This window comes from Orycteropus afer, unplaced genomic scaffold (genome assembly GCF_000298275.1).
Source record: "Orycteropus afer afer isolate SDZICR_OR568_19922 unplaced genomic scaffold, OryAfe1.0 scaffold00016, whole genome shotgun sequence".
NCBI classification, from domain to species: domain Eukaryota; kingdom Metazoa; phylum Chordata; class Mammalia; order Tubulidentata; family Orycteropodidae; genus Orycteropus; species Orycteropus afer.
This window is the reverse complement of record NW_006921603.1, coordinates 20,322,382-20,334,835: the sequence shown is the minus strand read 5'-3', so window position 1 is coordinate 20,334,835 and position 12,454 is coordinate 20,322,382. Positions and strand designations below refer to the sequence as shown.

Sequence of the window (12,454 nt, the reverse complement as noted above, 5' to 3'; positions counted from 1 at the left end):
TATATATATATATGTATAAATATGTATTTAAAGGACACTGCCAAAATGATACCTGACACACTAGCCTTTAAACATCATTAATCCATCAAGGAAAATCCATTTTAAGAAAAGATCATGTTTCTACACCCTATTATTCATCACCGTAATCAGCAGTGTTTGTTTTCACATCTAATATTAAGAGCATAAGGAAAGATTTTCAGACTCGCCACTTAAATTGCATTCTAGGTTAGTTGAAATAGAAGACTCCAGTAATTGCCAAAGGGGTACCGTGTAGTACCCCCAACAGAAGGCTTCACATATCCTAGAGCATTAATCAGCAGAAAAATTGTCAGACATATTGGAATCTGTTTTTGTTTTTTTCCCCCATAAAGATTGAGGATAGGAGTCAAGGATATTAGAATTAGAAGCTCCTTATACCAACCATTTCAAATTTTCAAATATCATTTCCTCATGCCTGTATTATATCATTTATATTTTGTATTACATCATATTTAAATGCAATCTTTTCTACAAAATAGGGTTGTTATGAAGGTTAAATAAGATAATATATTTAAAAGCATTTAACACATAAGAAAGTACTCAATAAATGTTAATTTATTAAAATTATCCTGAATAATAATGTTGATAACAATAGATTTCTCAATAAAGATTGATTCAGAATTGGTGTTCTTTAGCTAAACTCCGACTTTAGGACAAAGATGTAGAAGGTCCAAGGACAATTACAGTTTTGGAATTTATCTTAAAGAAACAACAAAGAAATATGCAAATATTTAGCTACAAGGATGTACAATGCATGATAGTTTATAATGGTGAAAGACTTAAAAAAGCCTAAATCTCCAACAATAAGGGATTATTTAATATATATTTAGACAACATTAAATATAATAGTGTAGATTAAATAACTGGAAACATTTATTATATTTTAAGTAAAAGGCAGCATGTAAAAATACCTGAAGCAAAAATCTGGCTGGTGAACACAGATAGCTACATAGTTCTCTGAGATTAATGTTCTGTGTATTTTGTAAAACTTTTAAAAACAAAAGTATAGGTTCTAAAATAGTATACATAGTATAATTCTTTAGTACCCTATAGTTCTAACAATCTAAGACTCATTATACATTTTTATTATCCTTGCTTTTTCCTGTCTTCCCTGATAGATTGCAAGTTATTGTGGGGCTGGTACCTTGTCTATCTTATTCTTTCTAGCATCTTAGAATAGTACTCGGAACATAAAAACCTCTTAATAAATATCTGTAAAAACAAATACACATAAATAAGATTGGAAGGCTGTACAACCAAATGGTTATAGTACTTCTCTTTAAGTTGTCTCTGGGAGGTAGAATTGTGGATTTTTTTTTCTTTATTGTTGTGGTAGTTAAGTTTGTGTGCCAGCTAGGCTGGGCCTGGTTGAGTGGCTGGGCAGCGATGTAGTATTTCCTATGATGAGACTGGTAATCAACTCTGTGGTGGAATCTACTGTGAGCATCTGAGTAGCTGCCTTAGGGATGTGGTCTGCTTCCTGTATATAAGGAGAAGCCTTGGGGAACGGTCTCCAGCTTATGGCACACTTGAACCCTGCGTGTAGCCACATCGCTGTTCAGCAGCCTGCCATGCTTTGCCACCCTTGGGACTTTCAATGGACTTGAATTAATGGCCTGCCGTGTGGTTTGGTAACTTCAAGGACTGTGTCTTTTTACTTGTCAACCTTGGGCTTGTCAGTCTCAGCAGCCAGCAGGTATCTGAGTGAAGAAAAGCCTCTAGTGTCAGCAGGCTGGAAACAAGAGGCACAGCTGAAGCCCACAGTGGAGGGGCTTTCACCCAGGCGCTAGTGCCTGGCACTCTGAACTCAGACTCAATGTATCCAAACTGCAAGAGAATAAGCTCCTGTTTGTTCAAGCCATCCCATTTGTGGTATTTTCTTATCAGAGCAGCACTAAGTAACCAAAACAATTATGCTTTTCAACAAATTAGGTATTTACTATTAAAGACCCATATAGAATTTTTTGCTTTTTACCTATGTCATTCAGGTGAATTTGCAGCCGTTCTGACTCCTCCGTGCCTAGCACATTTGCAGCTTGAACCCAAACCACATAGTTCTTGCCACCTTGTAATGAGTCAATGGAGATGTTAATATAGCCTGCAGTGACATATTGGTGCTCTCCTTCTGTGTCTAAACTGAAAAAAAAAAAAAAAAAGATAATGATCACAAGTGATGCCTGGTTTTAATTATTATTCAACTTTTTTGATGCTACTTTTTTCAGCCTGCTTTCAGACATGCAAACTTTTTCTGAAAAAGCTATTGAAATATATCATTTTGAAAACACTTTGGAACAAATTCAAGACTGTTGTTGTTATGTGCCGTCAAGTAAGACCTGACTCATAGTGACCCCTCCTTGGGTTTCCGAGACGGTATCACTACAGAAGTAGATTGCCCCATCTTCCTTCCGAGGAGTGGCTGGTGGGTTTGAACCGCCAGCCTTCTGGTTGGCAGTCTAGTGCCTTAAGCACTATGCTACCAGAGCTCCTAATTCAAGACTAGCTAGATCCAAAAAATAATTTCATAGGCCCTAAGCACTTTTGCCTTCATGAGCCTTTATTTTACCAAAAATGATGTCCCTCCCTAAGAACGGGTCTTTCCTGATGGTGTATCCAAAGGAAGAAAAATGAAGTCTTGCCACCCTTGCTTCCATGGAGCATTCCAGTTGTCTTTATTCTGAGAATGATTTCTTCCTTCTTCCCGCAGTCGGCAGTATATTCAGTATTCTTCACCAATAGCACAATGGTGTAGTCCTTGTGTTAGCTGTTTATTACATTACTTACAGACTCCTAAGTTAACTGTATTGCACTGTGAAACCTACCTTGATATAGATATGCTAATTAAGAATAATTAATACTAATAACCTTGAAGTTTGAATAGTGGTGGAAAGCCAGGCACTTGACATTATATTTAGTGAATGGAAACACTGCACAGCTTTTCATGTCCTTCTTGATCAGGGTCATGTTCATCATGTTTGTACTGTTCCTATTATAGAATCTATGTTGCTGAGACAAGCAGTAACCTGATTTCTTTTTCTAATGCCATCAGCTGCACTCTGTTCCAGAGGACAAACTTGATAAGAAAGAGTGAGTTTTAAAATCACTAGTACTCAGATACCTAGGGTTCTATTTCACGTCCTGTCACTACTACGTGTCCATTCAGCATCTCCAGCATCTCCTGAATTTCTTCAGCCCCCTAACGTTCTAGCTAGGATTATTAATTGCCAGCCACTCAGATCTCTTGGAATCCAGAGACATTTCTGGAGGAAAAGAGCAATCAACCTTATAGTTATTAAGCAATAAATGTATCTGAGAATCGAAATACTATAGAAAGATACCTAACTGTATATACACATAGACATATTACCACTACCAGAACAGGGCAACAACCTTAAGGAATCTCTCTTAAGATTAATGGGTTAATGGTAATGGGAATTACATACCATGCCCACCAGCCACTCGTCAGAAGGAAGACTGGGCAATCTACTTCCGCAGTGATACCACCTCAGAAACCCAAGGAGGGGTTGCTATGAGTCAGATCCGACTTCACGGCAGTGAGTTTGGTTTGGTTTTTGCAGGTAGCAGCAGCTGCTTTAGTTCACCTCAGGTTTTAATTTTCAATAGTGGTGCAAACAGTTTATGTGCTTAGCTGTTAATCAAAAGGTTAGAAATTTGAATCCACCCAGAGATGCCTCAAAGGGAAGGCCTGGGGTTCTACTTCCAAAAAAATAGCCATTAAAAATCCTATGGAGCACAGTTCTACTCTGACACACATGAGGTTGTCAGGTGTCAGAAGCAGGTATCTGGCTTACTGACATAACTTTTTGTTCTATTATATATAAGGTTGCCATAATTTGGAGCTCACAAGAAAGCCATAACAAATCTCTGTCCTCATGCCAGCAGTGAGATCCCTGTGAACACCAAGAGACGACAAGGAGGCCAGGCAGCATAGCATGGTGACTGAAAGCATGTGGTGTCAGTTCTTGTCAAGTCTGAAAGTGATCTTTCAGAAGCAGATCACTAGGTATGTCTTCTGAGGAGCCTCTGGGTAGGTTGGAATCACTAACCTTTGGGCTAATAGTCAAGTGCTTAACTGTTTGGACTAAAAGCATAGGCCATGGGCTTAAGAGACAGACTTGGGTTAAGGTCCTGACTCTGCTACTTGATGGATTTGGAGTGAGTTAAATCTCTATATGTTTGGGTTTACTCATCTGTCAAATAGAAATAATAACAGCATTGTTGTAATCATAATAAAAGAAATAAGAAAACACGCAGCAGTTTGCTTCATAGATAAAAAAGTGTTCATTAAACATAAGCAATCATTATTATGAAGGAAGGAAGGAAGATAGAGTGATCTACTTCTGTAAATATATACTGCCTCGAAAACCCAAAGGGGGTTGCTATGAGTCAGAACCAACTCAAGAGCAGTGACTTTGGGCTTTTTTTTAAATTATTATTATTATTATGAACGAAAAGTTGTGACATATAACTTTAACACATTCTAAAGAAAAGAAATGAAACCTTTAAAACTGTTGTATTTCAACAAGTGGAATTTCCTTTATATTGCTTATATCTAAAGTCAAATTAGGCTACTAAATTCAGGTGTTTACATGGTTGTCTTATATTCTTTCTGAACTAAGATGGAGCATATAAACAGTTGAGAACTTATTATAAGGTATGCTCACCTCCTGCTGAACAAGAATTCAGACGTGAAAGTAAGAAAATGGCAACTATGTGTAAGTAGTAAGTAGGGCACCTTTGAATATTTTCCAGTTAGAGAAAAACCACATAGATGTTCTTAACTGGTTTGTGGCTAATTCTTTCAACATACATATTGAAACCACAAGTCAAAATGGAAATGTATTCTCAAACCTACATTAACCATAGTCATTAGGTGATTTAATTCTGCTTTTAAAATCTACCTTCTTATTAACACCTAGACCGCAAAGCACTATTTTAGACGAAGAAATAAATAATAATGACTGGCTGTACTTTTGAACAATTTTTACATATAGCTGTGTATTATGCAGTTTTTAAATTTATTTCTCTGTGTGTGTTCTAATATATAACAGACTATGTTTTGAAAGGAGTCCACATGGCTTCTATTTCTCTGAAGTTACCCCTGCATCTCGCTGGAGTTGTAGTTAACTGATATTCATTAAACACTGCTGATTGATGATAACGGTGAATAGTATTTCCCACGTTATCTGATCATTCATTCAACAATTATTTATTTAACACCCACTATGTCCCTGGTGCCAGGAGCTCTGGTAGTGTAGTGCCTAAGACATTTGACTGCTAACCAGAAGCTGGCGGTTCAAACCCACCAGTCACTCCTTGGAAGAAAGGTTGGGCAATCTACTTCCATAGTGATACTGCCTCGGAAACCCAAGGAGGGGTCGCTATGAGTCAGGTCCGACTCAACGGCACATAACAACAACAACAACAACATGTCCCTGGTAGCACAACAGTTTAATACTCAGGAACTAACTGAAGGCTGGCAGTTCAAACCCATCCAGTGGCTCCATGGAAGATCTGGCAATCTGCTTCAGCAAAGATTATAGCCTAAAAAACCCTCTGAGCATTTCTACTTTGTCATATGTGGTTGCTGTGAGACAGAATCAACTAGATGCCACTTTACAAAAATAATGTGTTCTAAGCAGTAAGGTTCTGGGTGGTGCAAACAGTTAACACATTTGGCTGTTAAGTGAAGGCTGGCACCTCAGAAGAAAGGTCTGGTGATCTCCTTCTGAAAAATCAGCCATTGAAAACCCTGTGGAGCACATTCTACTATGACACACATGGGGTTGCCATGAGTCAGAACTGACTTGATGGCAACTGGTTTAGTTTTGGTTTTTGGATGTTGCAGGTGCTGCTTTAAACACAGAAGCTACAATAAACAAACAGATAAAGTTCCAGCCCTTGTGGAGCATACATTCTGGTGGAAACAAAAAAATATACATTTGTGGTGTTTAATGCTTAGAAGAAAAATATAATAGTAAAGAGATTAGGAAGGGCTGAGGGTAAGGATGGAGGTTTTTATTTTAGGGAACTGGAGAAGACCTATCTGAGGATGTAAAATCAGAACAGTAAAGTAACAAGTCCTGTGGCTCTCTCAAGGAAGTGCAATGTAGACAATGAGAAAAGTAAGTACAAAGGCCCTGAGGCAGATTTTCAAAGAAAAGAACAAAAAGGAAGTCTCTGAGGCTTTACCAGGGCGTTGCTGTTGTTAGGTGCCATAGAATCAATTCCCACTCATAGTGACCCCACCTACAATAGAGTGAAACACTGCATGGTCTTGTGCCAGCCTCACAATTGTTGCCATATTTTAGCTCATCATCATCGCAGCCTCTGTGTCAATCTATCTCAGTGAGGATTTTCCCCTTTTTTGTTGACCCTCTACTTTACCCAGTACTTTAGTAGGGTGTTGTTGTTGTTGTTATGTGCTGTCGATCCAACTCATGGCGACCCCTCCTTGGGTTTTCTTTCAGAGGCAGTATCACTAGGGAAGTAGATTGCCTGATCTTCCTTCCAAGGAGTGGCTCGTGGGTTTGAATCGCCAGCCTTCTGGTTAACAGTCAAGTGCCTTAGGCACTACGCTACCAGAGCTCCCTTAGTAGGGTGAGGGAGGTAGAAAAGATTAGAGATGAGATCAGATATACTGGAGGGAGGGGAAGATTTAGAAGGCCTTGTAAGATAGCCTAGGGTCATTGAAAGACTCCAGATTTTATCTCTGAGCAGAAAGGGAAGTTTTGAGCAAGGGAGTGCATGTGAAAAGGATTACTTTGGCTACTTGTGAATAAAGGACTGTAGGGGAGCAAAGATGGAGGCTAGAAGTCTAGTTAGAATATTCTTAAAATAATCCAGATATTTACTTTAACTAGGTTATTTCAACTAGGATGGCAGTGTAGATCGTGAGGTCAGATATTTAAAAATAGATCCAATATGTTTTGTTGATCAATTGGATGAAGAATAAGATAAAAATAGAGGAATTTTACAATGACTTTGACCTGAAAAATATGAAAGATGGAGTTGACATTTTCTGAGATGGAAAATATAAGATTGAGGAGAGGAATCTGGGATTTACAATTCTGAAATATTCACTTTGAGATGCTTTTTGGCATAACATTAAGAACATCATCCACAAAGAAAGCAAAAGGTCATTAAAAAGACAGGAAAGGAAGAAAAGACCAAACTGAATGAATCTTGCTCTTGAACAGAGAGTAACTGGAGCAAATGAAAGATATGAGGAAGTAAATGTGCTGAACAGAAGATTTCAAAGGGCAGTTTGAGAAGACAAAGTAAAGTATTATAATAAAATGTGCAAAGATCTGGAGTTAGAAAGGGAAGAACATGCTTATCATTTCTCAAGCTGAAAGAACTAAAGAAAAAATTCAAGCCCCAAATTGTAATATACAAGGATTCTGTGGGCAAAATATTGAATGATGCAGGAATCATCAAAAGAAGATGGAAGGAATACACAGAGTCACTGCACCAAAAGAATTGGTCAACATTCAACTATTTCAGGAAGCAGCATATGTTCAAGAACATTTAAGGAAGATGTCCAAGCTGCACTGAAAGAATTAGTGAAAAACAAGGCTCCAGGAACTCACAGAACACCCACTGAGATGTTTCAACAAATGTAGTAACACTGGAAGCACTTACTCGTTTATGCCAAGAAATTAGGAAGACCTGACCAACCAACTAGGAGAGATCAATATTCATGTCCATTCCGAAGAAAAGTGATCTAACAGAATGTAGAAATTATCATTAATGTCACACATAAGTAAATTTTGCTGAAAGATAATTAAAAAATTATTGCAGCAGTACTGCAGTTATTCAGGAAACTTCCAGAAATTTAAGGTGGATTCAGAAGAAGTCGTGGAATAAGTGATGTCATTGCTAATGTCAGATGGGTCTTGACTGAAAACAAAGAATACTAGAAAGATGTTTACCTATGTTTTATTGACTATGCAAAGGCATTTGACTGTGTGGATCATAACAAATTATAGATATCATTGCAAAAAATGAGAATTCCAGAACACTTCATTGTGTTCATGAGGAACCTGTACATAGACCAAGAGGCAGTCATTCGAACAGAACAAAAGGATATTACGTAGTTTAAAATCCAGAAAGGTGTATGTTAGGGTTATACCCTTTCACCATACTTTTGCAATTTGTATGGTGAACAAATAATCAGAGAAGCAGGACTATATGAAGAAGAATGTGGTATCAGGATTGGAGGAAGACTCATTAACAACCTGCAATATGCAGATGACACAATCTTGCTTGCTGAGAGTGAAGATGACTTGAAACACTTACTGATGAAGATCAAAGATTAGAGTCTTCAGTATGGATTACACCTCATCATAAAGAAAACAAAAATCCTCACAACTGGACCAATAAGCAACATCATGATAAATGGAGAAAAGATTGAAGTTGTCCAAGATTTCATTTTACTTGGATCCACAATCAACCCCAATGGAAGCAGTAGTCAAGAAATCAGGCATCATATTGCACTAGGCAAATCTGCTGCAAAAGACCTCTTTAAAGTGTTAAGGAGCCTGACTCAAACCATGGTATTTTCAACTGCTTTATATACATGTGAGAGCTGGCCAATGAATAAAAAAATTGAAGAAGAGTTGATGCATTTGAATTGTGGTGTTGGTGAAGAATAGTGAAAGTACCATGCACTGCCAGAGGAACAAACAAATCTGTCTTGGAAGAAGTGCAGCCAGAATGCTCCTTAAAAGTAAGAATGGCCAGACTGCATCTCACCTACTTGCTTATGTTGTCAGAAGGGACCATTCCCTGGAGAAGGATATCTTGCTTGGTAAGACAGAGGATTAGTGAAAAAAGGGAAGACCCTCAGGGAGATGGACTGACACAGTGGCTGCAATGATGGGCTCAAACCATCCACATAGCACACATTGTGAGGATGGTGCAGGACTGGGCAGTGTTTCATTCTGTTGTGTACGGGGTCGCTATGAGTCAGAGCCAACTCAATTGCACCTAATAACAAATGCAACCATTGAGTAAGTTGTTAGATGTATTGAGGTTGCAGTTCAGAGGAGATGTCTGGACTGGATATATACATTTTGGAGTTTTATGCCATAAATTTGGATGATATCTTTAGGTACTAGAGGAGCCCTAGTGGCACCTTAGTTAAGTGCTCACCTGCTAACTGGAAAGGTCCACAGTTCAAATCCCCCAGCTGCTCTGCGGGAGAAAGATGTAGCAGACCCCTTGTGTAGATTTACAGCCTTGGAAATCCTATGGGGCAGTTCTACTCTGCCCTGTAGGCATTCTGACTCTGGGTCAGGATCTACTCCATGACAATGAAATTTTTAGGTAATGAATGTAGAGGAAGATAATAAAGGGTCTGAAGATAGAGTTCAGGGTCACTATTAGTTTACTGGAGAAGAAATAGGTCGGCAAAGAAGCCTAAGAAAAAGCATTCAGGAAGGCAGGAGGAGAACCAAGAGAAAGTGGTGCCCTGGAAGCTGCAAGAAGGAAGGGAAGAGCTGTGTTAAATGTCCCTGATAAGTAAAATCAGGATGGGGACTAACCTGTTGGATTTGGCAATGGGAAAGTGTCTTAGTGATCTCGTGCTGTTATAACAGAATACCACAAGTGAGTGGCTTAACAAACAAATTTATTTTCTCACATTTTAGGAGGCTATTGTTGTTGTTTTAGGTGTCGTAGAGTCAGCTCTGGCTCATAGCGACCTTGTGTTCAACAGAACGAAACACTGCCCAGTCCTGCACCATCTTCACAGTCCTTGCTATACCTGAGCCCATCATTGCAGTCACTGTGTCAATCCATTTTATTGAGGGTCTTTAGGAGGCTAGAAGTCTAAATTCAGGGTGACGACTCTAGGGGAAGCCTTTCTCTCTCTGTCGACTCTAGAGGAGGGTCCTAGTCTCTTCTCAGCTTCTGTTCCTGGATAATTCCCATGTGACTTGGTATCTTTCTTTCCCCATCTCTGCTTCTTTCCCTTGCTTGCTTTAATCTCCTTTCTATCTCAAAAGAGATAATACACCCTACATTAATCCTGCCTCATTAACATTACAAAGACAATTTATTCCCAAGTGGGATTATAACCACAGGCATACAGATTAGGTATACAACACATATTTTGGGGGGACATAATTCAATCCATAACAGGAAGTCACTAAAAACCAGTTGCTGTCAAGTCAATTACAACTCCTGGCAATCCCCTGTGTGTCAGAGTAGAACTGTGCTCCATGGGGTTTTCAGTGCCTAATTTTTCTGAAGTAGATGGCCAAGTCTTTCTTGTGAGGTGTCTCTGGGTGGACTTGAATCTTCAACTTTTTGGTTAGGATTAAAGCATGTTAACAGTTTGTGCTACCCAGGGGTAGTCATTACCAAAAAAAAAAAACCTCACTGCCATCAAGTTGATACTGACCCATAGTGACCCCCTTTGGGTTTCCGAGGCAGTAAAACTTTACAGAAGTAGATTGCACAACCTTCCTTCCAAGGAGTGGCTGGTGGGTTTGAACCTCCAGCCTTCTGGTTAGTAGTCAAATGCCTTAGGCACTATGCTACCAGAGCTCCCTTCAGTGGAGTAGTGAGGGCAAAAGTTTGACTAGACTAAAATGAAGAGAGGATGAGAAGAGTGGAAGTAAAAACAGAAAATACAGACAACTTTTTTGAGGAGTTTTTACCAAGAAAAAGAGTAGAAATCAACAAAATGCTAGAATTTTCAAGAGGGCTGATGTCATAGCATCTATGACTGCTGATGGGAAAGATATTATAAAGATAGAAACGGTGATGGTGCAAAAGAGAGGAAAATTGTTTGAGCAATGTTGAGTAGGCCAAAGGAGTAAGATCAAGTACACAAGTGGAAATTTGATCTGAGGGTAACAGTAGTTCATCTATAGCAGCTGAAGGGAAGACCATGTATATGGGCATAGAAGTCAATGTTAGTTGATCAGGGAGGTTGTGCAGGCAGAAGTTCTCTTCTCGTTGCTTCTACTTTCTCAGTGAAATAAGAAGCAGAAATCAATAGAGAGTGAAGTGAAGATGTTGGAAATCAGAGAGAAAAGGAAATAATCATCTAGTATAGTGGGAGACTAACTTGGCTAATGAATATAATAGAAATGCTGGGAAGCTCTAGAGGGGTTAGTTGTTATGAATGTAAAGTAGTATCAGTCAGCAAGGTTGTGTTTGTTCCCATCACAATTAATTTCTGAGTACAGGTGCAGAATCAGGGAAGGAAAGGATTTTCAATTATGAACTACATATTGAGTCCTAAAAGAATTACTGAAACATAGCTTCACAGTGTTAAAAAAAAAAAAAAAATTGGAATCACCATATATATGAATTTTTCCTGGTTATCTTCTAGTTCCTCTGGTGCTGCTATAACAAGTGGACAGCTTTAACAAACAGGAATTTATTCTCTGACAGTTTAGGAGGCTAGAAGTCTAAATTCAGAGTGTTGGCTCTAGGGGTTGGGCCGAGGCCCCTTGATCTTGGGGTTCAACTCTGCCTCTTGTTCCAGGCCCACTGGAGCTGGAGGAATCTCCTAACTTAGACAGCTGCTGGCTGCTAAAGCTGAGAACTCATGGTTGGCAGGCAAAATGGCACAATACCAAGATTTATAGGTGACCTGGCTTGTCACTTGTTCAAGTCAGGAACAAGAGATGAAGACTCAAGCCGAATGCAGGATCTGAAATGTGCCAGAAAGCTCAAAACCATTCCCAAAGCTTCTCTATATATGCCGGAAGTAGGCCACACCATGAAGGCACTCCTCTTCCACTGAATAACATGTCACAGCAGATTCCACCATGGAACTGATTACACCTCATCTAAACTCATCAAGGGGAATAACTACATCCAACTGCTATGCCACTCAAAATCACAGCCCAGCCAGGTTGACATACAACCTTAACTACCACACAGTTTATTAGAAATATGCATGTGGAGAAGCTGATGTGGTGAAAACAAGCCAATCATAAATTGTCAGAATAGGCAAATGATTTTAGAGAGACTGAAATGATATTTTATCTAAAAATATTTGCTCTATTGGTTTTCCACCCCAAAAAAACCAAACTCACTGTCATTGAGGCAGATCTGACTCATGGCGACCCCTCTTTGGGTTGCTGAGGCAGTATTACTATGGAAGTAGACTGTCTAATCTTCCTTCTGAGTGGCTGGTGGGTTTGAACCACCAGCCTTCTGGTTAGCAGTCAAATGCCTGAGACACTATGCCACCAGAGTTCCCATTGGTTTTCCAGCGTCTGAAAATTCTGTAAATGGTATTACTCTAAACAGTCTGTGAGCCCATCCCAGGCAGGGATGATGTCTATATATATATATATATATATATATAGGAGCTCTGGTAGCATAGTGGCTAAGGCACTTGACTGCTAACCAGAAGGATGGTGGTTCAAAC

The 12,454-nt window shown here is 39.1% G+C and overlaps 1 protein-coding gene across 1 annotated transcript in view; it reads right to left on the bottom strand.

Annotated features, from left to right (window-relative positions):
* Positions 1–12,454, bottom strand: part of IL23R (interleukin 23 receptor) — a 130,975-nt gene that overhangs the window by 101,442 nt on the left and 17,079 nt on the right. The window contains exon 4 of the mRNA XM_007959338.1: positions 2,015–2,175. Within this exon, the coding sequence (XP_007957529.1) occupies positions 2,015–2,175 (161 nt within the window). The remainder of the gene's footprint in view (positions 1–2,014; positions 2,176–12,454) is intronic.